The following is a 20,504-nucleotide window of genomic DNA, read 5'->3' on the forward strand; positions in this document are numbered from 1 at the left end:
ATGAATTTGATTAGATATCAATTTATTTTAATTACGTGGGACAAGTACGTGACACAGACATCATCATTGATATTTCACAAGATGGATTTCTTCCCTTGTGAACATAAGAATTTTGAAGTCTTCTCTCATATATGTTTGGCTTGGATCATCCAAATTCGAGTTGCAGAAAAGTCGTAAGAATGACTAATTCAGTGCCGTGAGACATATCCATTATCATTAATTATCGAGGACAGTGGAGTAGTGTTTCAACTTTCAAGGAAGGTTCGGCTGTTGTTTTCTGTTTCATGAATGACTCCGAAAGATATAAATCAAAGGTCAAGCAGCAGCAATAATGCCGGCGATGTCATACCCAATTGACCAATTCGTGTTTTTGACTAGTATACTACCTCTGATCTTAATTATAAGAGCCAGTTGACTAATTTGAGAAAATTAAAGAAGTAAGTTGAGCAAGTTATTTATCCTAAATAGGTGTTGTCTTTCCTAAAATATCGTTACTAATCAAGTATATTAATTAGAACTATTATTGTTAGAAGGGCTACTTTGGAAAAAATATATATATATGAGAGACAAAGTAGATTGGGATCTTATATTTAGAATCAAATTAAAAGTCAAACAGGGTTTTATATTAAGGACCGGAGGTAGTATATGTTTCACTAATTCATTAGATGGTGTTTTTACTTGATAAATACATAGGAATAAAAATTTTTATTTTACTTTTATTTTTTATAAATAAGATAAAGAAATTATTTTTGCAACATTATATTGTTGAATATTTTAGCATATTTTTATTAAAAATGGTTTGACTTAATCATCCCTTTTTTAAACACTATAATTATCCTCCATTAACAATTAAACTAATATCCCTATAGTATAGTATATAGAGAATAAAACATATACAATTCCCAACTAGGATTAATACCATATACACAAGCGGACTTGTCCTTCTTGTTCATGAATCTTGTCTATTTACGAAAGTTGGAGCTGAAGGATTCGACTATCGTTTGAGATTTTACTGTGAATCGGTGTTGTGATTTTGAATAAATCCGAGTTAATTGCATTAACTCAATGCTTTTTTTCCCCTTGATAAAGGGCAACAAAAAAGGCTGAAACACAAATTTATGTTTGAAATTTGTTGAAGCCACTAAGTGAAAGGTGACGTAATGTTATTCCATAAATTTAAGGGAAAATCACTATCATCAAATCCTTAAAAAAAAAAAAAGAATATAATTATAAAAAATCTCAATTCATCATTCACTACTTACAAAACTTTTTTACTGATTACATTCATTTTTTGGGACCACCCAGTAATTTTTTCTGAATCTAAAAGATGGAATAAATGTTGTCATAACTTCTGTTATTTTGACAATTCGTGAACAAGAAAATTAGAGTGTTCACCTGAAAAATTTTACTCATCAAGGGCAATGTTTTTGAAAACAGAGCCAGACCAAATGATTTGATCGGTTGAGCCGTTGTCAAACTCACTAATAACTGTTTATATGGAGGAATCAAAACGCGTACTGAGATAAAGTCATGTAAAAGGGTTTGCACATGGATGGGGAAAAGTCTATGCGAGAAAGGAAGACATAACCAAATTAAAGCTATTGGAAGTTAGAAGTACACAGCAATATATTCCTCCAATCTTTTTTATAAGTCACGTGTTCGAATTACAAAAAAAATCTTAAACTTCATTAATTTTTATTTAAAATTTAACAACATTTTATTTTTATCCCTATTTAATATATATTAAACCGTATGTAAACAAAGTTAATATAGTAATAAATGATGGGTAAAATTATACATCCGTACAAAATTTTTTTCTCAACATCTTATAAATAGGACCAAAAAATTATCTTGTCTCTCTACCCTATAAATAGGACCAGAGAAACACGTGCAAGTTTGATGCTAACGTGGAAGAAGATAATAGTAAAAAAATACATTGGGGGACATAGTATAAGCCCAATAATTAAAGGTCCAGCAGATCAAAGCATATTAAAAGGAATAACAAAAACTTAGCTACATATGTCGTGATGTAGTAGTATTCTGTATTTGTGACACGTGCATTCTTCACCTAGTACAATTGATGCTTGATGATCAATGTATGGCCATCACTAAGTACTAAACACCACAACAGGGCTTCTCACTTGGAAATTACCATCGTCCCATATCAAAGAAGCTGAGACTATTCCCACACTTATTCTTCCTTCAATTGTAATCGTGAATGACTTCTTCTCACCCACTGATGAGAACGACAAAAGTCCTACGAAACAAATTGCCAAAAGATACTGAAATGTTTCTCTTTAGAGTGAATGATGGAAGATTGAGGTCCCACACTGTTTCATTCTTAGTTTTCTTGCAATTGATGTGACCATCCATAATGTATCGCAGAAATTTTGTTTTGTAACCTTGTCCACACAAGAATCACACATAATCTGATTCACTGGTGTCATATACTAAACCAGGACTCACTGCCTTAATGGGATTAATCTGCCCAGCACCACATGCGAATTCAGCTTCTGGGTTGAGCATAGAACTCATAGGAGTGGCTGCAATATAATATCTTGGGGGGGGGGGGAGCAGCTTGGCAAAGATCCTGAAACCAATTAATATTGATGGATGAATTAATTACCAGTGGTCATTAAGGCAGACTTAATTGCCCCTGGGGACCATGGGGAATGAAATGATTTGACATAAGCTGCTGCTGCAGCAACATGAGGACGAGCCATGGAAATCCCAGATCTTATATTGAAATTTGATACTCTCTTGTCGCCCTTCACGTTTGAAACTGGAGAAATGGGAGGCCATGTGGCTATGATTTCTGCTCCAGGAGCAGCTATATCGGGCTATAACAACATAAAGATCAAAATAATTCTAAATTATTGAAGAGAACCAGAACAAGTATTTATATCCAATTTTGATGACTCCACCTTGAGAATGTCAAGAATAATTGGATTTGGGCCCCTTGATGAAAAGGAAACTATGTAAGGGGACAAAGAATCTCTGCCTTCATTACTCTTAAATATAGTAGCTATTGGATTACTCCAGAAAGTGGTTACTCCAATCATATATATAAAGGGGGAAAAAAGTCTCAGAACTAACAATAACCAGATTTCATATGAATATATGTTCTTCTTTGGTGTTTAATGAATCTGTATCTTGTTGAATTTAAGTAGGAGCTTATGGTTGTGCCATCTTTTAGAGTAAGCAAGGTAAGGGGAAGAGCAAACACAGATGCCACATCTTTTGATGAAATGAATAGAAGAACAACACCGATCGTCCCTGACACTAGTCCTGCTCTCTCTTTTGAGAACCTATCACATACAATGATCTTTCCCTTCACCTTTGCTTCATCCAAAGAGTTCATCAGGCATGATTCGTAACATCTTAATTTTTATTCTAAAGATTTAAATATTTAAAAATTTAAAAAAGGGTTTCAAGCTGTCGTTTCTTTCGTTTTAAAGAGGGTTTTTAACTTCAGTTTACCCCGAACGTTTTTCACTTTTCTTTTCCCACTCTCTTCATGTCTGTCGCAGCATTGTTCTCTCTCCAATTTCTTTCTCCATCATTACATTCATTTTGTTAAGTAAAATTACTTCTAATTATAAAATTTTCTTCATGAAAATCATTCTACTTAGTTAGATCTACAATAATGTGGTTAAATTTTTAAATATTAAAATCAACGAATGGACAAATCCAAACTGATAGAAATAATCTATTATAATAGATCCATAATATTATAGTTCTCACTCATCAAAACTAAATACTTACTCAAAATTCTATGCTAAAATTTTTTTTTTCAAGCAATATAAAATTATTATCATTAGATAGATCTAACTAAGTAGAATGATTTTCATGAAGAAAATTTTGTAATTAGAAATAGTTTTACTTATCAAAATAATCTGTAATGATGAAAAAAGAAATGAGAGAGAGAACGATGCTGCGGAGGACATGAAGAGAGAGAGAGAGGAAAAGAAAAATGACGAGGGGAAAAGAGAAATGAAGAGGGGTGGCAGTAAAAAGAAAACATTTTGGTGATAACATAAAATTACTACTACCTCCCCTTAATATAAAAACTAGATTGAAATATATTAATAAAATTAGTTCGGTCAGTAATTTATCACAAATGTAAGTTGACCTTAAACTACTACTTCCGATCCTAATTATAAGAACTAGTTGACTAATTTAAAAAGATTAATGAAATAAGTTAAGTTAGTTGTTTGTAATATATAGGTGTTGTCTTTCCTAAAATATCCTTGTCAATCAAGTATATTGGCTAAAACTACTATTATTAGAAAGACTTTCTTGTAAAAAAATACATAAATATAAGAGACAAAGTAAATTGGGATCTTATATTTAGAATCAAAATAAAAATCAAATGAGGTCTTATATTAAAGACCGGAGATAGTATTATTTTTAATAATGTGTATTGGAATACCTTTTGGTGATAACATATTATAATCAATAAGGATATTTTAAAAGAAAAAAGAGAGAGAATCAAAATAAATCGAGGTTTTATATTTCTAATTAAATAAAATCTCCAACTAGTTTTTATTAAGGATTAGAAATAGTATTTCAAAAAATTTGTTTCATTTTACTCCTTCCCTTCCCATTTCTAGACCAGAAATTTGGAGGGTGATTTGTTTCATTTATAAAACAAATTATAAAATTTGAGATAGATACATTTTTTTTTTCAATTTTCTCCTATTTAATATAAGAAATGGCTTGCTATAAATGTTGCATTCTCGATATAAATTAATTAAGTCGGTTCAATCGGCATATGAGAATAGAGTAATTTTGTCCTACAGATGAAAACAGAGGAAGATTATACTCATTTTATTACAATTTAAACTTGCTCAGAAAAATTTGAAGCCAAAAAAAAAAAACCTCGTTCAGACAAATATGAAATAATTGAATAAATGAATATAAAAGGCGAAGAGATCAAATCTATTTAATATATTTGTGAATTTTTTGTAATCCTATATTACTATCTAGTAGTAGCACAGATAGGCCTTATCAGCTTGTTTGTATTGTTCTTGCATCGATTTATTCAACGTTCGATAGTAGTGACAATAGCATAATCTACTGAGGTGAATTGAACACAACAACAGGGCTTCTCACTTGGATCTTGCCATCACTCCAAACCAAAGATGCCGACACTACAGATGCTTCCAAGCTTCCCTCAACACTCAGCACAAAGCTCTGCTTTTCACCATAAGAAGTGAATGAAAGAACACTTGGGTTCACTTGGATTTTCAGCCCCAGAGGACTAATCACAGTGGCTTTATATGTGGGTTTTTCTGACCCAACATATGTAACAGTTCTTTTAAAAATGCCACTTACAGTGACGTTGGAGGGAGGGGTTGGAAGAGCAAAGGAGGGATAGTTGAGATCACTAGCTTTAGCTGATACAGAACAGCTGCTATTATCCCCTGTGACAAGCTGTAATGTCCTTGTGCTATACCCTTGTCCACATAAGAATCTCACAAAATCTATTTCACTGGCATCGTATACTAAGCCAGGATTTATTGCCTTTATTGGATCGATTTGACCTGCTCCATATGCAAACTCTGCATCTCGGTTAATCCAAGGACTCAGTGGTCTAGCTGCAACCAACAACACATAACATGATATATGTTCAGTTTTGTGCAATTCTATGTTGCAACAACTTAAATGTGAACAAATGACAGAAGATGGATTACCAGTGGTCATCAAAGCCGATTGAACAGCAGAAGGGGACCATGTAGGATGGAATGATTTAACGTAAGCTGCAGCCCCAGAAACATGTGGACAAGACATGGATGTTCCTGAGATTATGTTGAACTGCAAACTTCTGTTGTCGCCTTCAATCCTAGAAATAGAGCCTTTCGGAGACCAACCAGCGAGAATCTCGACTCCCGGAGCCACTAAATCCGGCTAAAGAAGAAGGGAGACATTTGTAATGAACATAAAAAATCTGTAACATGTGTATATTGAAGTGATTAAGTGATGATCAGACATAGAAAAGAGACCTTGAGAATATCAGGGGAAACAGGGCTAGGACCCCTTGCGGAGAAAGAGACTACCACAGGGGCCAATGAATCCTTTTCCTCGTTAGTTTTAAATATGGTTGCAGTCGCATTCCTGCAAGTTTGGTTAAGGAATTCTAATTAAAAAAGGTGCTATTCACGTGACTTGGTTAATAGATAACGGAAACCTCAGCTAATGGTTAATACTTGGTGGCATTAATGTAGACAAATATATTGTTGGCGTCCTCCAAGTCAATGTACGAAGCGGGCAAGGGGAAAGAGTAGCCATGGTCTCTGGAATTCTGACCTTGTGCAACGGCACCAGCAGCTTCAGCCACAAAGGCACCTTCTGCTCTGTTTCTTCCCTCACAAAGGACAATTTTACCCTTAACTAAATTTGGATCCAATGAACCTCGACTGCAAGACCTGCACTTTTAACAGTATCTCGTGAACAACACTAAATCATTATGTCCCACGTTTTCTCCTAAAGGATTTCAAGGCTTTATCACCTTGATGCAGATCCATCAAAGCCTCCTCTCGTATTTGTTGCGTCTCCTCCGTAAATTATAGGATACTGTTGTTCGTTCAGGTCAAATGTATTTATTGAAACTCCCTAGACATAGGACAAGGAGATTGCCATTCATTAAACATTAGAAAAATTGTGTCAAATTTTTTTTTTTGGACAAAACTTGATGTCTGGCTTTTAGCTGACATTAACTACCTCAAATGTTCTGTTGTCACCTAATCCAACCTTTGTAACCAACTTTCTGTCGATGGTGCTAGCGGCCACAGAAATAGCCCAAGGTTCAAAATTACCAAGCGATCCGGGACTTGGACCTGAATTTCCAGCAGAAGTTACCGTTAAAATTCCACGTCTCATAGCATGAAAAGCTCCAATGGCAATTGCATTTCTGAAATAATTCTTATCATTCAACCCTCCAAGAGAAACTGATAATATATCGACCCCATCAGCAATGGCATCATCAAAAGCTGCGAGAATGTCTGCATCATTACAACGACGCGACCAACAAACTTTATAGACAGCAATGCGTGCTGATACAGCACCCCCTCTTGCTGTTCCTGGTGCTAACCCTAACATGCTTGCCTGGCTAACTGGGTTCCCTGCTGCTGTGGATGATACATGAGTCCCATGACCATGATAGTCTCTTGGAGACATTTCTTCACCTTCGAATGATCCAGCGTAATTGTAGTACTTTGCCCCAATGATTTTTCTGCAATGACAGCAAAATCTCTTGGTATGGATAACATGATCTTTATCAATTTGACGGTTCGACATGCAGTTTACTAAAACTAGATAGTTTGTACATGTATAGGAGAATTTATATATATATATATATATATATAAATAATAGACACACCCACACCTGTTGCAAGTGAAGTTAAGACATGTGCCCTTCCATTTCTTTGGGGGCGGACCCAATCCTTTGTCACTGAAGCTCTCGGATTCCGGCCAGATTCCAGTGTCAAGAACTCCAATGATGACATCACTTTCGGTCGTGGCTCTCTGCACGTTCTGTGGGAAGCCAATGAAGTCCCAAGACCTTGTTGTGTGGAGTTGTCTCATTCGATTAGGGAACACAGAGACCACCCCATCAAGGCCTATATGCATTGTGAATTTTATGGGTTAACGTATAACTCTGAATCGAAGACAGAGCAAGGAAGTTATGAAGAAGGCAAGTATAAATGGTCTTCTTGCTCACTTGACATTGTTTCTGCTTCTTTCTCTGTTAGCTTCGCAACAAAGCCATTGAAACTCCGTTTGTAGTGATGGAGAAGTGACTTGGGCACAGCATCGCTGAAGTTACGGATACAAATTGAGAATTTAAGCATCATATTCAATTTTCAATCTATAAGATTACAGAGTACACTGAACTTCCTACATAACCTCTTTCTCTCAAACAGTAATATCTTACTCATTTTAACACGCAATCTTTCTTCTTAATCTTATCAGGAAACTTCGATGAAAGTAATTTACTGTCGGATATATAAATTATCCTTGTATGTTCATTTTAGAAGTTTCAGCTTGTAAGATAGAATCATATGTTAGACCTAGAAATTTCTAGTTTTTTAAGTTGAGTAATATTACCTCTCAGAGGCCCTTTGCAGCAATCTTGTGTACTGTGACAAGGCAGAATCTTCATCACTCTTGCTGTTCCCAGTGTAGACAATGTAAGTCTGCATTATCGGAAGACATAATTAATAACCAGAAACTGAATCATTTGAATTCAAAAGCCAAGACAAAGCGACAAAAACTTGCTTGACCTTGAGTTCATCTGAGGAAGAAGAGTGACATTTGATCAGAAGAGAAGCAAAGCTAATAAGTGAAATCAACAACAACAGAGGAGCAGAGGATCTGCTGTCCATTTCTGAAGTTCGTCTTGGAGTAATGACCTATCAACCTTAACCAACGTGTGTTTGTATAGAAGAACAAGGAAAACTAAAATTCCACAGATTCTTGGAAAATGCATGCATATTCTTCTTCTATCAAGTTCATCAGTTTACTTTTCCAAGAAGCTTTTGGTAAGGAATAGTATCCACCAATCAAGCAAAACACGTGTTAAGATAAAGTCGAGAGAAAGGATTTATTTGATACGTCCGTGGAGGGGAAGAAAAGTCTACACGAGGGAGAAGACATGGCCAAAGCTGAATAACATGGAGCTAGTGAAGCTATCATTGTACAGCTCTCTTAATTGATACTTGATTGGGACACGATTTGGCAATGATTTTCGTATCTTGTCATCTGCGTTCTTGTTCACCAGTAAAAATGGTGATTTTCGCTGTCGTGCCTAGTGGTTCCAAAGCAATCCAGGTTAAAGAACGAAGGCCCCCAAGTAGGGCTGAGATTACCGTCAGTTACATATGTCCAAGTACGTAAATTAATAGGAACAGATGATAAAATATCTTGCATTTCATGTCGAGGATAGTCTGGGAAATTTTTTTTTTTTTTTTGGCCGAAAAAGTCTGGGAAATATTTGAAGCGTTGTGTTTTGTGAGGTGAAGGAGCGTGAACGCATTAAAAGAGAACGTTGGATGTAAATGCTGTGTTTTTTAGATGCAGTAGCTGGCTTTCATCGTTGGAATAAATTCCAATAGCATTTATTATGACTAGGCCAAATTTTACGGTATTTAATGTTTGAGCTGAAAATATATAGTTCCCTCGCCATGTTTATTAGATAGATTGAAGGTTTTTCTTCATCTTATTTATAAGTCATTTTACTTAATTTTTAATATAAATGTATTATTTTGTTCTTCATTTATTATAATGTAAACAGTTATTTTTTTAAAGTTGTATATATTAAATAAGGGTAAATTGAAAAATTACTATACTTCTTCTTGTCCTTATTATAAGCTTCAAATAACTAATTTATGAATAATCAAACTATTAGTTAAAATTACTTAAAAGCAACAAATATGTTAGAAATATAGTTTTGCTTTCAAATATGCCCTTATAATAAATGAGAAAAATGATAAAAGAGAATGCTTCAAAAAATATGACAAGAAAAAGCATGATAAATGAGAGAGAATAAAAATTAAGGGCAAAATTATAAAAAAAAACATTAAATATTAAGATAAGTCTGAAAATGAAGCTTATAAAATAGATCACATCTCTTTTCAAATTTGAACCTTATAAATAGAACAGTATATTTCAAGAGAGGGTTAGTGTAGTTTAAAGTTTTTCTTAATCTGCATAAAACGTGCTAAAAATTCCCTGTAAATAGAACCAAAAGAGTATTAATTGCTCCGGTCTATAATATAAGATACTCTTCTAGTCCTATTTATAAGTCACGTCCAATATATTTTACACAAACCAAGAAAAACTTTAAATGTTATTAACTCATTTAAAATTCAATAACTTTTCAATTTTATCTCTATTTAATATATATTATACCACATATAAATAAATTCAATACAATAATAAATAAAAAAATAAAATTGTATATCCATACAAAAAATTCCTCTCAATACCCTATAAATTAGATCAAAAAATATCTTCTCTCTCTGTCCTATAAATAGGACCAGAGGAGTATTAGTTATGCTTTATCTTGAGTTCATCTAAGGAAGAAGAGTGACATTTCAGTAAAAGTGAAGCAAAGCTAAGAAGTGAAATCAACACCGGAGCAGCAGAAGATCTGCCGTCCATTTCTAAAGTTCGTCTAGTAGCGATGATATAACTTTGTGGCATGTGCGTATAGATGAAGAAACCAAAACGCGTATTGATATAAAGTCGTGAAAGGATTTGGACGTGCATGGAGAAAAGTCTACCCGAGAAAAGAAGACATGACCAAAGCCATCGGAAACTATGAATATAGAGAGCTCCATCTTATTGATTACTGAGAAGGACACGATTCCTACGGTTAACCCAATGTTCCTCGTCATTTGGAATTGCATTCACATGGTGAACCTTAACTATCAGAGATATGTCCAACGTACGTAACATTTCAGTCCAAGTTTTCGATCCTAACGTTCTCACGCATGGACCGCCAAGTCTATGATTATTTGCCCATGCAATCTGCTCCGACAAATCTGCTGCGCCACGTTTCAGTAATGATATTGATTTTTTCAAAGCAATATACATGTAAGCTTGATACTGAAGTGTAGGAAATTATATTGATGGTTTTAGGTAGTGGAAAGGTCGGAGGACCTTGTGTGGCGATGATTAACTGCTCGTACAATGTGGTTGGCTTCTTTCGTCAATTCTGATTCTTAATTATCAGAGGGTGACTTGTAACTTTCTTCTTGTCGGGGGAAATAAGACGGCACGAAGTCTTATGTCCAAGTGGCGAGAAAAGTGGAGTGACCATCGTCGCCTCCTCCATTGCGCGGACCGCGGAATACAAAGCCAACAACGGGTTTGTTCTTGACCAGCTCTTGGCGAATATTAACTTGAGAAAATTTTGCTTATTCTAGACAATTGCGTTAACTCAATACTTTCTGTTTTTATTTTTCATTCCCGGCGCACAGGAGACATTGGATATTATATTATAGCAAAAAGAAAGAAATTAAAGAAAGAAATAAGGAAATTGGAAATAAAAACATTAAGTGGGTGTTTGGATATGAAATCAAAACCATGATTTAAAAAAAAAAAACTTTTACAGTATACAAAATAAATATGTAAAAGAATTTATCTCGATTTACGAAAAAATACTTTTTAAAAACACTTTTGATGCTACCTAAACACCCCCTGGATATTGGTAACTATAAATGAGATATAGCATAATTTTGGTAGGTGTAGATTTGGCTTTAACTTGATTTTTGGTCAAAAGGTTATTTACCCCCAAAGTCAGGCTAAAATCCAAACATTATTTTGAGCGTCAAATAGCTTTTTGGCTTTAAAAAGTCAAGCTAAAATCCAATCCTCACTCCAAGGACTTGGAAGATTTTTCTGAAAATTTTATTTTTTTCATCATGTCAAATATAAGTTTAATTCCTTCACTTCGAAATTCTATATCTATGCCTATATCATATTCCCACGTTTCAGTAATGATATTGATTTTTCAAAGCAATATACATGTAAGCTTGATACTGAAGTGGAAGAAATTATATTTATAGTTTTATCTTTGCACGAAATCGTACGTCCAAGTGGCAAGCCAAGGTGAGTGATAATCGTTGCCTCCTCTAGACTGGTTTAGAGCTTGACTTGTGCGTTGGCATATGAATGATAAATGCTTTTATCTCTTGACTAAAATTTTAAGCAGAGAACGTCGTATTTGTAAAATATTTTTAGAAGTCTTTAGTATATTTTTATTTACTTTTAGAACATATTTGTAAAACTTACTAATATCTTTTATGTATTACTTTAAATTATACTCGTATATATTTATCCTACTATGTATAATAGAACAAAAAATTTGAAGAAAAAAAACGATACAATAATTTAGAAGGAAATTAAATGTTCCTTTCGAAGATTATACTCATTTAATTGATATTTAATGTATTTCTTACGACAATTAAAAATTAAAGTACATCTACCAAATTAATTTTTAAAAATAATTATTATTATAATTGTCAAACTTACATTTTAATAATTTTTAGATTTTGTCAATAGACTTTTAAAATAATTTTTTACACATAAAAATTTTTTAAAAAAAAAGACTTTTGGATTTTAGATCCGATGTGAAATCCAATTACATTTTTTTTTGGGGACTGAAAATCTAATTACATATACTTAAACCTCTTTGAGAAGCATATGGAGAATTAAGCTAATAAATAAGGCTTGAACATTTATTTATTTATTTATTGGACGGAATGCTTTAACATTTATTTTACTTACAGGGATCAGCGTCGCTGGAAATGGGAAATCGATCCATCTCATTAAAACTTTCAGCAAAACGAGGATGAAAACATGTAATCTGGTATATTCTGGTCGAGTTCGCTACGTCATCCGATTCTTCCATTTTCAGTACAAGCAAGCCCCTTCTTCCAATTATCTAATTCTGTGTGTCATCAGTAAGTTAATTGATTATTGTACTGCTCAATTTCTACTTTTTTTTGCCCCTTTTCCCCCTCTTTGCATTCCCCTTCCCAGGAGAAAGTGTGTTGAAATGAATAATGCGCTATCTGCGTTCTGGAGATTGTATATGCTTCTTGACTAGGAATTAAGTTGGCATTATAGTGATCAGACTTCCATTCTTTTTTTGATGTTGATTTACAAATGTAATTGTGTATTTTCTGAAATGTCGTTGGATCTAATGTCAACACAAAATCAGAACTGTTCTTATTGTTGTTGTTGTTGTTCCCACATTATGTGATATTGCACTCTGAAATCTATTGGCGTCACACAAAATGAGTGAAAATTCAGAATGGACTTCTACCCTCTCTCATTTGTACACGCCACAGCATAATGATCCTACTCGATTCTTCAAAACGTTGGATTATACTTCGGCATCAATTTATTCAACGTTTAATAGTAGTAATAAAATCATAATGATCTATTGAGGTGAATGAAACACAACAATAGGGCTTCTCACTTGGATCTTACCATCACTCCAAAGTAAAGATGCTGACACTATCGATGCTTCCAAGCTTCCTTCAACACTTACCACAAAGCTCTGCTTTTCACCCCTAGAAGTGAAGGAAAGAACACTTGGGTTCGCTTGGATTTTCAGTCCCGGAGGACCACTCACAGTGGCTTTGTATGTGGACTTTTCTGACCCGACATACGTGACAGTTCTTTTAAAACTGCCACTTACAGTGACGTTGGAGGCAGGGGTTGGAAGAGCAAAGGAAGGGTAGTTTAGATCACTTGCTTTAGCTGATACAGAGCAGCTGCTATTATCCCCTGTGACAAGCTGTAATGTCTTTATGCTGTACCCTTGTCCACATAAGAATCTCACAAAATCAACTTCACTAGCATCGTATACTAAGCCAGGGTTCACTGCCTTTGCAGGATCGATTTGACCTGCTCCATATGCAAACTCTGCATCTCGGTTAATCCTAGGACTCAATGGCCTGGCTACAACCACCCACCCACACATCATGATATATGTTTACCATTTGAAACGACTTATTTAGCACCTGTGATAACATGTGGACAAATATAGTGTAAAGAAGCAAGAATAGAAGATTTATTACCAGTGGTCATCAAAGCTGATTGAATAGCGGAGGGAGACCATTCAGGATGGAATGATTTAATGTAAGCTGCAGCCCCAGAAACATGTGGGCAAGACATGGATGTTCCTGAGATTATGTTGAACTGCAAACTTCTGTTGTCACCTTCAATCTCGGAAACAGAGCCTTTCGGAGACCAGCCAGCAAGAATGTCAACTCCTGGAGCCACTAAATCCGGCTAAAGAGGGGAACATTTGTAATAAAGATAAGTCCCTAATCTATCTTTATAAATATTGAAGTGACAAAGTGATGATTAGCCAGCCACAAACAAGGTACCTTGAGAATATCAGGGGAGACATAGTTAGGACCCCTAGCAGAGAAAGAGGCCACCATAGGGGCTAATGGATCATTTTCCTCATTGGTTCTAAATATGGTTGCAGTTGGATTCCTGCAAGTTTGGAAAAGGAATTCTGTTAAAAAGAAAGGTATTATTCACATCACATTGTCAATAAATATCAGCAACTTCAGCTAATGGTTAATACCTAGTGGAATTAATGTAGGCAAATATACTATTGGCGTCCTGCAAGTCAATGTACGAAGCAGGTAGGGGGAAAGACCAGCCAGAGTCTCTGGAATTCTGACCTTGTGTAAGTGCACCAACAGCTTTAGCCACGAAGGCACCTTCTGCTTTGCTTCTACCTTCACACAGAACAATTTTACCTTTGGCCAAATTTGGATCCAATGAACCTTCATTGCAAAACCTGCACTTTATTACCATGAACAAAAATAAATCACTATGCCTCAGGCCTTTTCGCGAAGGATTCAAGGCTTTGTCACCTAGATGAAAGTCCATCAATTCCTGCTTTAGTATTTGGTGCGTCTCCTCCATAAATTATAGGATACTGTTGTTCCTTAAGGTCAAATGTATTTACTGAAATTCCCTACACATTAAACAAGGATATCATTAAACGTGAGAAAAATTGTTAGATTTTTTTTCCCAGTTGAAACTTGATGTATGGCTGCTAATTAAAATTACCTCAAATGTCCTGTTATCACCTAGTCCAACCTTGGTAAGGAACTTCCTATCAATGGTGCTGGCAGCCACGGAAATGGACCAAGGTGAAAAATTTGCGAGTGATCCTGGTTTTGGTCCAGAGTTCCCTGCAGAAGTGACCGTCAATATTCCATTTCTCATAGCATGAAAAGCTCCAATAGCTAGTCCATCCCTGAAATAATTCTCATCATTCAACCCTCCAAGAGAAACTGATAGTATATCCACCCCATCCGCAATGGCATCATCAAAAGCTGCGAGAATGTCTGCATCATAACAACCATCCACCCAGCAAACTTTGTAGACGGCAATGCGTGCTGATATAGCGCCTCCTCTCGCTGTTCCTGCTGCCAGCCCTAACATGCTTGCCTGGCTCACTGGGTTCCCTGCTACGGTGGATGATATATGAGTCCCATGGCCATCATTGTCTCTCGGAGACTTCTCTTCACCACCAAATGATCCATCAGATCTGTAATACTTTGCCCCAATGATTTTACTGCAACGACAGCAAAATCTGTTAAATGGTGTGTGCTGTGTAATATGAATAAGATCTGTCTCTAGTAGCACCCTGACAATTGTACTTGAAGTTTAGTAAAACTAAATACATTGTGCATGTGCATGAGAATATACTTGTTGCAAGTGAAGTTAGACGAGGATTGACATGTGCCCTTCCATTTCTTAGGTGGCGGACCTAATCCTTTGTCATTGAAGCTTTCGGATTCTGGCCAGATTCCAGAGTCGAGAACTCCAACGATGATATCACTTTCGGTCGTGGCTCTCTGCACGTTCAGTGGGAGGCCAATGAAATCCCATGACCTTGTTGTGTGGAGTTGTCTCTTTCGATTAGGGAACACAGAGACCACACCATCAAGTCCTGCATTGTGAGTTTTCTGGGTGAACAACACTGAATCGAAGATAGATCGAGTAAGTCATGAAAGAAGATAAATAAATAGTCTTATTTCTCACTCGACATTGTTTCTGCTTCTTTCTCTGTTAGCTTCGCAACAAAGCCATTGAAACTCCGCTTGTAGTAATAGAGAACTGACTTAGGCACACCATCGCTGAAAGTACGGATACAAATTGAAAATTTAAGCTTCATGTTCAATTTTAAATCTGTAACATTACAGGGGACACTTAACTTCGTACTTAATAGTTTCATATTTAATGTAACACGCAATCATGCTTCTTAATCTTATCAGGCAAATTTAATGAAAGTAATTTATGTTCCGATATAGAAATAAAATCATCCATGCATCGACTAAGGTGTTGAACTCGTCCTTGGGATGAAAGAGAAGCATGAAAAACCATAACGAAATTAATCTATCTTTGTACATTTAAAAGTTTAAGCTTTTAAGATGCTGGCCACAGAAAATATTTAAGCTTTATAGCTGAAGTCATAGGTGTGACCTAGAAATTTCAAGTTTTTAGTGGATTGATAGTACCTGTCAGAGACTTTGTGCAGGAAGCTTGTATACTGGGACAATGCAGACGCCTCATCAGTCTTGGTGTTGCCGGTGTAGACTATGTAAGTCTGCATTATCAGAAGACATGATTATTAACCAGAAAGAGAATCATGGGAATTCGATAAAGCCGAGGAAAAACTGACAGAAGAATGTCTGACATTGGGATGGTCTGAGGAAGGTGAGTGGCATGTGAGCAGAACAGAAGCAAAGGAAAGAAGTGAAATCCACAACAGAGGAGCAGACGATCTGCTGTCCATTCTGAACTTCATCTTGTATGTGTTTCTATAGACGACAGTGGTAGATAAGACTCAAATTCCACAGAATCTTGTCTATGTATCTTCTTCTATCCAATTCAGATACCTTTTCCCAGGAGATCTTCGTGGGAATTAATGTCCACCAAGCAAAACAAGACGCGTACCAGGATAATAGAGAAGAAAAGTCCACACGGGAAAGGAAGAAATAACCGAAAATGAAGAGAGTCTAAAGCTATTGATAGCTACTATGAACATAAAGCTCCAACGCATTAATTATTGAGAAGGTGTTTGGATGAGTGTAATAGTCTTTTTCAAAGATATTTTTTTACAAATTAAGACAAATTTCTCTACATATTTACTTTGTATATCGTAAAAACACTTTTAAAATCATAGTTTTGTTTTCACCCAAATATCCTCCCATGGAAATAATTCCTACAGCCACCCCAATGATTGTTCGGAGGTTGTCGTCATTTATTCGCAGTGGTTATACAGGGTTAAGGGAAGCGTAATCTGTTTTGGAATGCATTCACATGCTTTGTCTTTACAACTTGAATCACAATTGGGGCTCAATCAGAGGCATTACCCAACGATATAGCAATTAATTGCAACTTAATGATTTAAATATCTTCTAGTGACGCAAATTAATTAAATATATATATATATATATCTCTCTCTTCAGGTGTATATTTATTTTGGGGCACAAAAACAAAAGAACATAAACAAAACGCTAGCTACCCCCAGGCCCCAACCAAACCCAAAGCCACATCTCTCGCCTAAGCATATGTCACAGTCACTTCGTCAACCATCTTCGTCCACACATGCGTGCCAGCCGTCAATCTTGTTTCTTTTCAAATTGTAAAACGACATGGAAAATCCCAAAATTTTTAAATACAACAAAAAATTGATAGACAAAAATTCCTTACACAGTACGGTTGTAAATAAAAATAAATAAATTGTAAAAATACTAATCAAGTTATATTGCCACCTACTACTAAGCAAGTAAGGGTATTCTCATTTTTCTTTTAATCTCTGTATGGAAGATGCTGGTGGAGAGTTGGCTTGAGATTTATATGGGAAGCAACAAAGGAAGCATAATGAAGATGAGATTCTTGACTCGAAGAAGACACTTCAGATTTCTCAAAAACACGAAGCAAAGTAATGAAACTCATGAGATTGAAATAAGGGTTAAGGTGCACCCAGCACCCCATGTATTTAGCCAGGTGCACCCAATGGCCTGAAGTAATTTGTGGTGCAAATTTGCCCTCAAAGTAATTAAATTGGTGCACCGGTATCCCATGCTAACAGATCTGTTAGTTTGACCGTTAAATTGATGAGTCAGCACAAATTTGACCAGAAAATCTGACGTGGCATGTCTAATAAGCAGGTGATGTGGAATTTTTTCGGGGTTAAGGTGCATCCAGCACCTCCAAGTATTTTTCCAAGTGCACCCAGTGGCCTAAAGTAATTTATGGTGCAATTTTGCCCTCAAAGTAATTAAAATGGTACATCGATATCCCATGCTAACAGATTTGTTACTTTGACTGTGAAATTGATAAGTCAGCACAAGTTTGACGAAAATAATCTGACCTAGCATGTCTAATAAGCAGGTGACATGGCTTTTCTTGTTAATTCCATTGTTTTGTCCGAATATTACTCCTCTGGTCTTATTTATAAGGTACTTCCAGCATGTTTCACACAGACCAAGGAAAACCCTAAATTTCATTAACTCTCATTTAAATTTTAATAACTTTCCAACTTTATCCCTATTTAATATACATCATACCTCATATAAACAAAGTCAATACAATAATAAATGAGAGTTAAATTTGTATATCCATACAAAAAATTTCTCTCAGTGCCTTATAAATAGGATCAAAAAATATGTTTTCTCTCTACCCTATAAATAGGACTAGAGGAGTATCTCTAAAAAAATTTCTTACTCTGAAAAAATTTCCAAGAGCCAAAGAGAGCATTTACTGAACAGAGAAAACAAAGCAGTGGGAGACGAAAAAAATTCCACATCACCTGCTTATTAGACATGCCAGGTCAAATTATTTTGGTTAAACTTGTGCTGACTCATCAATTTCACAGTCAAAGTAAGAGATCTGTTAGCATAGGATACCGGTGCACCATTTTAATTACTTTGAGGGCAAAATTGGACCATAAATTACTTTAGGCCACTGGGTGCACCTGAAAAATACTTGGGGGTGCTGGATGCACCTTAACCCCAAAAAAAATTCCACATCACCTGCTTATTAGACATGCCACGTCAGATTTTCTAGTCAAACTTGTGCTGACTCATCAATTTAACGGTCAAACTAACAGATCTGTTAGCATGGGATACCAGTGCACCAATTTAATTACTTTGAGGGCAAATTTGCACCATAAATTATTTCAGGTCACTGGGCGCACCTGACTAAATACACGGGGGTGCTGGGTGTACCTTAACCCTTGAAATAAAGGCATATGTCAAAAGCAATTTGATTAATTTCCAATTTTACATAACCGCGTATTAGCAAATCAAATAGTACCAAAGGATGAGAAGTGCAAATCTCATGGCTGCCAATGGGGGGAAAAAAGGGCCCAAAGCATTCTTTTCATCATTTAGCTCGTGACCTCACTTACAGCTCCAACCGCAATTGAATCATTCAATTCAAAAGAATCAAGTACGCCCTACTTTGTTTAACTCTGCTTTTCTGTCATAAAAACAGGGTGAAGCAGAGCATCCTTGTATTCTTTGGCTTGCACGAGGAGCAAGAATGACAGAGGTTATAGACTCCTCATGATTGCGTCATCCTTTTCTATGTCAGTGGACTTAAAACTATGCTTTAATTGTAATGTTTTCTTGTCTTGCCTGATATATAATTATGACCTATGTTTTGGCAACTTTTGGCTAGCAACGTTAAATGCCTTTGTTTCGTGGAATCAATAATGGGTGGCCCAGCGCATGTGAGAAAAAGGAACCAAGGCGAGAAACTCAAAATATTAAACTTTTCTTTCGCCTTTTAGGGAATCTTAAGTTCTTGTTCTTTTGGGGGATAAAAATGGTTCTCCGTCAACAACCAAGAGAGGGGGGAGGGGGGGGGGGAACAATTTACAAAACAAGAAAAATGGGACCCTGAGTATCATAGAATTGCTTCTTGCTAATCTGAATATCAAATGCTTCCTTCAGCTGCTTCTTGGTGGTCTCACTTCCATGATTTCGAAACCAATAAACACCACAAGAAGGAAAACCTGTTTTGAAATAAGAAGCATGTTCTCTTCTGCCCACGACCCACATACAACTTTAAACTGTTGGTTAGCCTCGCTAATGACTTATTGAAACTATGGTGATTAATCCCCGAACACATACAAGTCACGTTTGTTAGGAACCACTCAAAATGAAAAATAAGAATTAAGATTAAAATTTAAAAAAATATATGTGTTAAAAGAATAGTTAGTTGGAGTGATTGTTTATTATTTATGAGTGGACAAATCTATATATGTAAAATTAGAGAATATGATGATAGAAGATAGTATTCTCTAATTCCACCTAAAATGTTTAATTCCATATAACAAAAAATTATTTATACTAAATATTTTTTAATGTTTTTCTCAATTCCAATCATAATTTTTACCTTTTATTTTCAATATTTTCTACCAAATGTTACATAAGGCTTTGACAACGTTTCACCAAAATCTTCAAAGATAAAAAACTTATCCTTCCCCGTTGGGAGGGGGAAAAAAACTTATTTTTCCGTTTATATACAACCAGTCCAGTTGCCGATGGGCAGTTTCTTTTCCCCCGGCCAAAGCCAGATGGCCAGTTGAGAACTTACTAAATAAACAATTAGTTTATATTGCTCTTCAGTTGATATTTCAGAGAGACTGTAGATTGCACGTATGATTATATACTTCATGTAATACTATCTCGAGCAATTAATTTAGGATATAGTTTGTAGTTTAATTTAAACTACCAATTAGATTTTATATTAAGAATGGAAGATAATATATATTAATAGTAATAAATAGTTTAGACTACCAAATTATAGAACACCTCCTTATATGCGATGTTGGGGGTTTTGTTTGTTGGATCCAGTCTAAGATTCACATCTTTAAACCTTATTTCTGACATGTGTTCGCTTTCCATTATTGTGATACATGCTCTCAGTCTCATGTGATTTTC

General features: G+C 35.4%; 1 protein-coding gene and 1 pseudogene across 4 annotated transcripts; both read right to left on the reverse strand.

Moving 5' to 3' along the window:
* Nucleotides 1-2,229: 2,229 nt before the first annotated feature.
* On the reverse strand, nt 2,230-3,350 carry LOC114732956 (cucumisin-like; annotated as a pseudogene).
* A 1,684-nt stretch (nt 3,351-5,034) lies between these two features.
* On the reverse strand, nt 5,035-16,551 carry LOC114732927 (cucumisin-like). 4 transcript variants are annotated; one of them, XM_028920318.1, is made up of 10 exons: nt 8,286-8,572; nt 8,110-8,198; nt 7,724-7,818; nt 7,388-7,622; nt 6,724-7,234; nt 6,512-6,615; nt 6,210-6,428; nt 6,006-6,117; nt 5,697-5,910; nt 5,035-5,600 (listed from the first exon to the last, which is right to left on the reverse strand). In XM_028920318.1, exons 1-10 carry the CDS (start codon nt 8,385-8,387, stop codon nt 5,077-5,079), a joined length of 2,205 nt encoding a protein of 734 aa, XP_028776151.1. In that variant the 5' UTR covers nt 8,388-8,572; the 3' UTR covers nt 5,035-5,076. The 4 variants fall into 4 exon arrangements, with proteins under 4 accessions (XP_028776151.1, XP_028776152.1, XP_028776150.1 ...); XM_028920317.1 differs by lacking the exons at nt 5,035-5,600; nt 5,697-5,910; nt 6,006-6,117; ... (5 more) ...; nt 8,110-8,198; nt 8,286-8,572 and adding exons at nt 12,863-13,476; nt 13,596-13,809; nt 13,908-14,019; ... (5 more) ...; nt 16,065-16,153; nt 16,244-16,551; XM_028920316.1 differs by lacking the exons at nt 5,035-5,600; nt 5,697-5,910; nt 6,006-6,117; ... (5 more) ...; nt 8,110-8,198; nt 8,286-8,572 and adding exons at nt 12,863-13,476; nt 13,596-13,809; nt 13,908-14,019; ... (5 more) ...; nt 16,065-16,153; nt 16,229-16,551.
* Nucleotides 16,552-20,504: the final 3,953 nt, after the last annotated feature.

Source organism: Neltuma alba, unplaced genomic scaffold (assembly GCF_004799145.2).
Source record: "Neltuma alba isolate B1F8T4 unplaced genomic scaffold, ASM479914v2 tig00012957_pilon, whole genome shotgun sequence".
Lineage (NCBI taxonomy): Eukaryota > Viridiplantae > Streptophyta > Magnoliopsida > Fabales > Fabaceae > Neltuma > Neltuma alba.

What these genes read in the sequence shown, in the direction of transcription:
- LOC114732927 (XM_028920316.1), bottom strand. Translation starts at nt 16,354, where the DNA reads ATGAAGTTCAGAATGGACAGCAGATCGTCTGCTCCTCTGTTGTGGATT. An exon ending in CTGCACAAAGTCTCTGACAG is followed by an intron (nt 15,684 to 16,064) that starts GTACTATCAATC and finishes CCGTACTTTCAG; the next exon opens with CGATGGTGTGCCTAAGTCAG. An exon ending in AGAAGCAGAAACAATGTCGA is followed by an intron (nt 15,497 to 15,588) that starts GTGAGAAATAAG and finishes CTCACAATGCAG; the next exon opens with GACTTGATGGTGTGGTCTCT.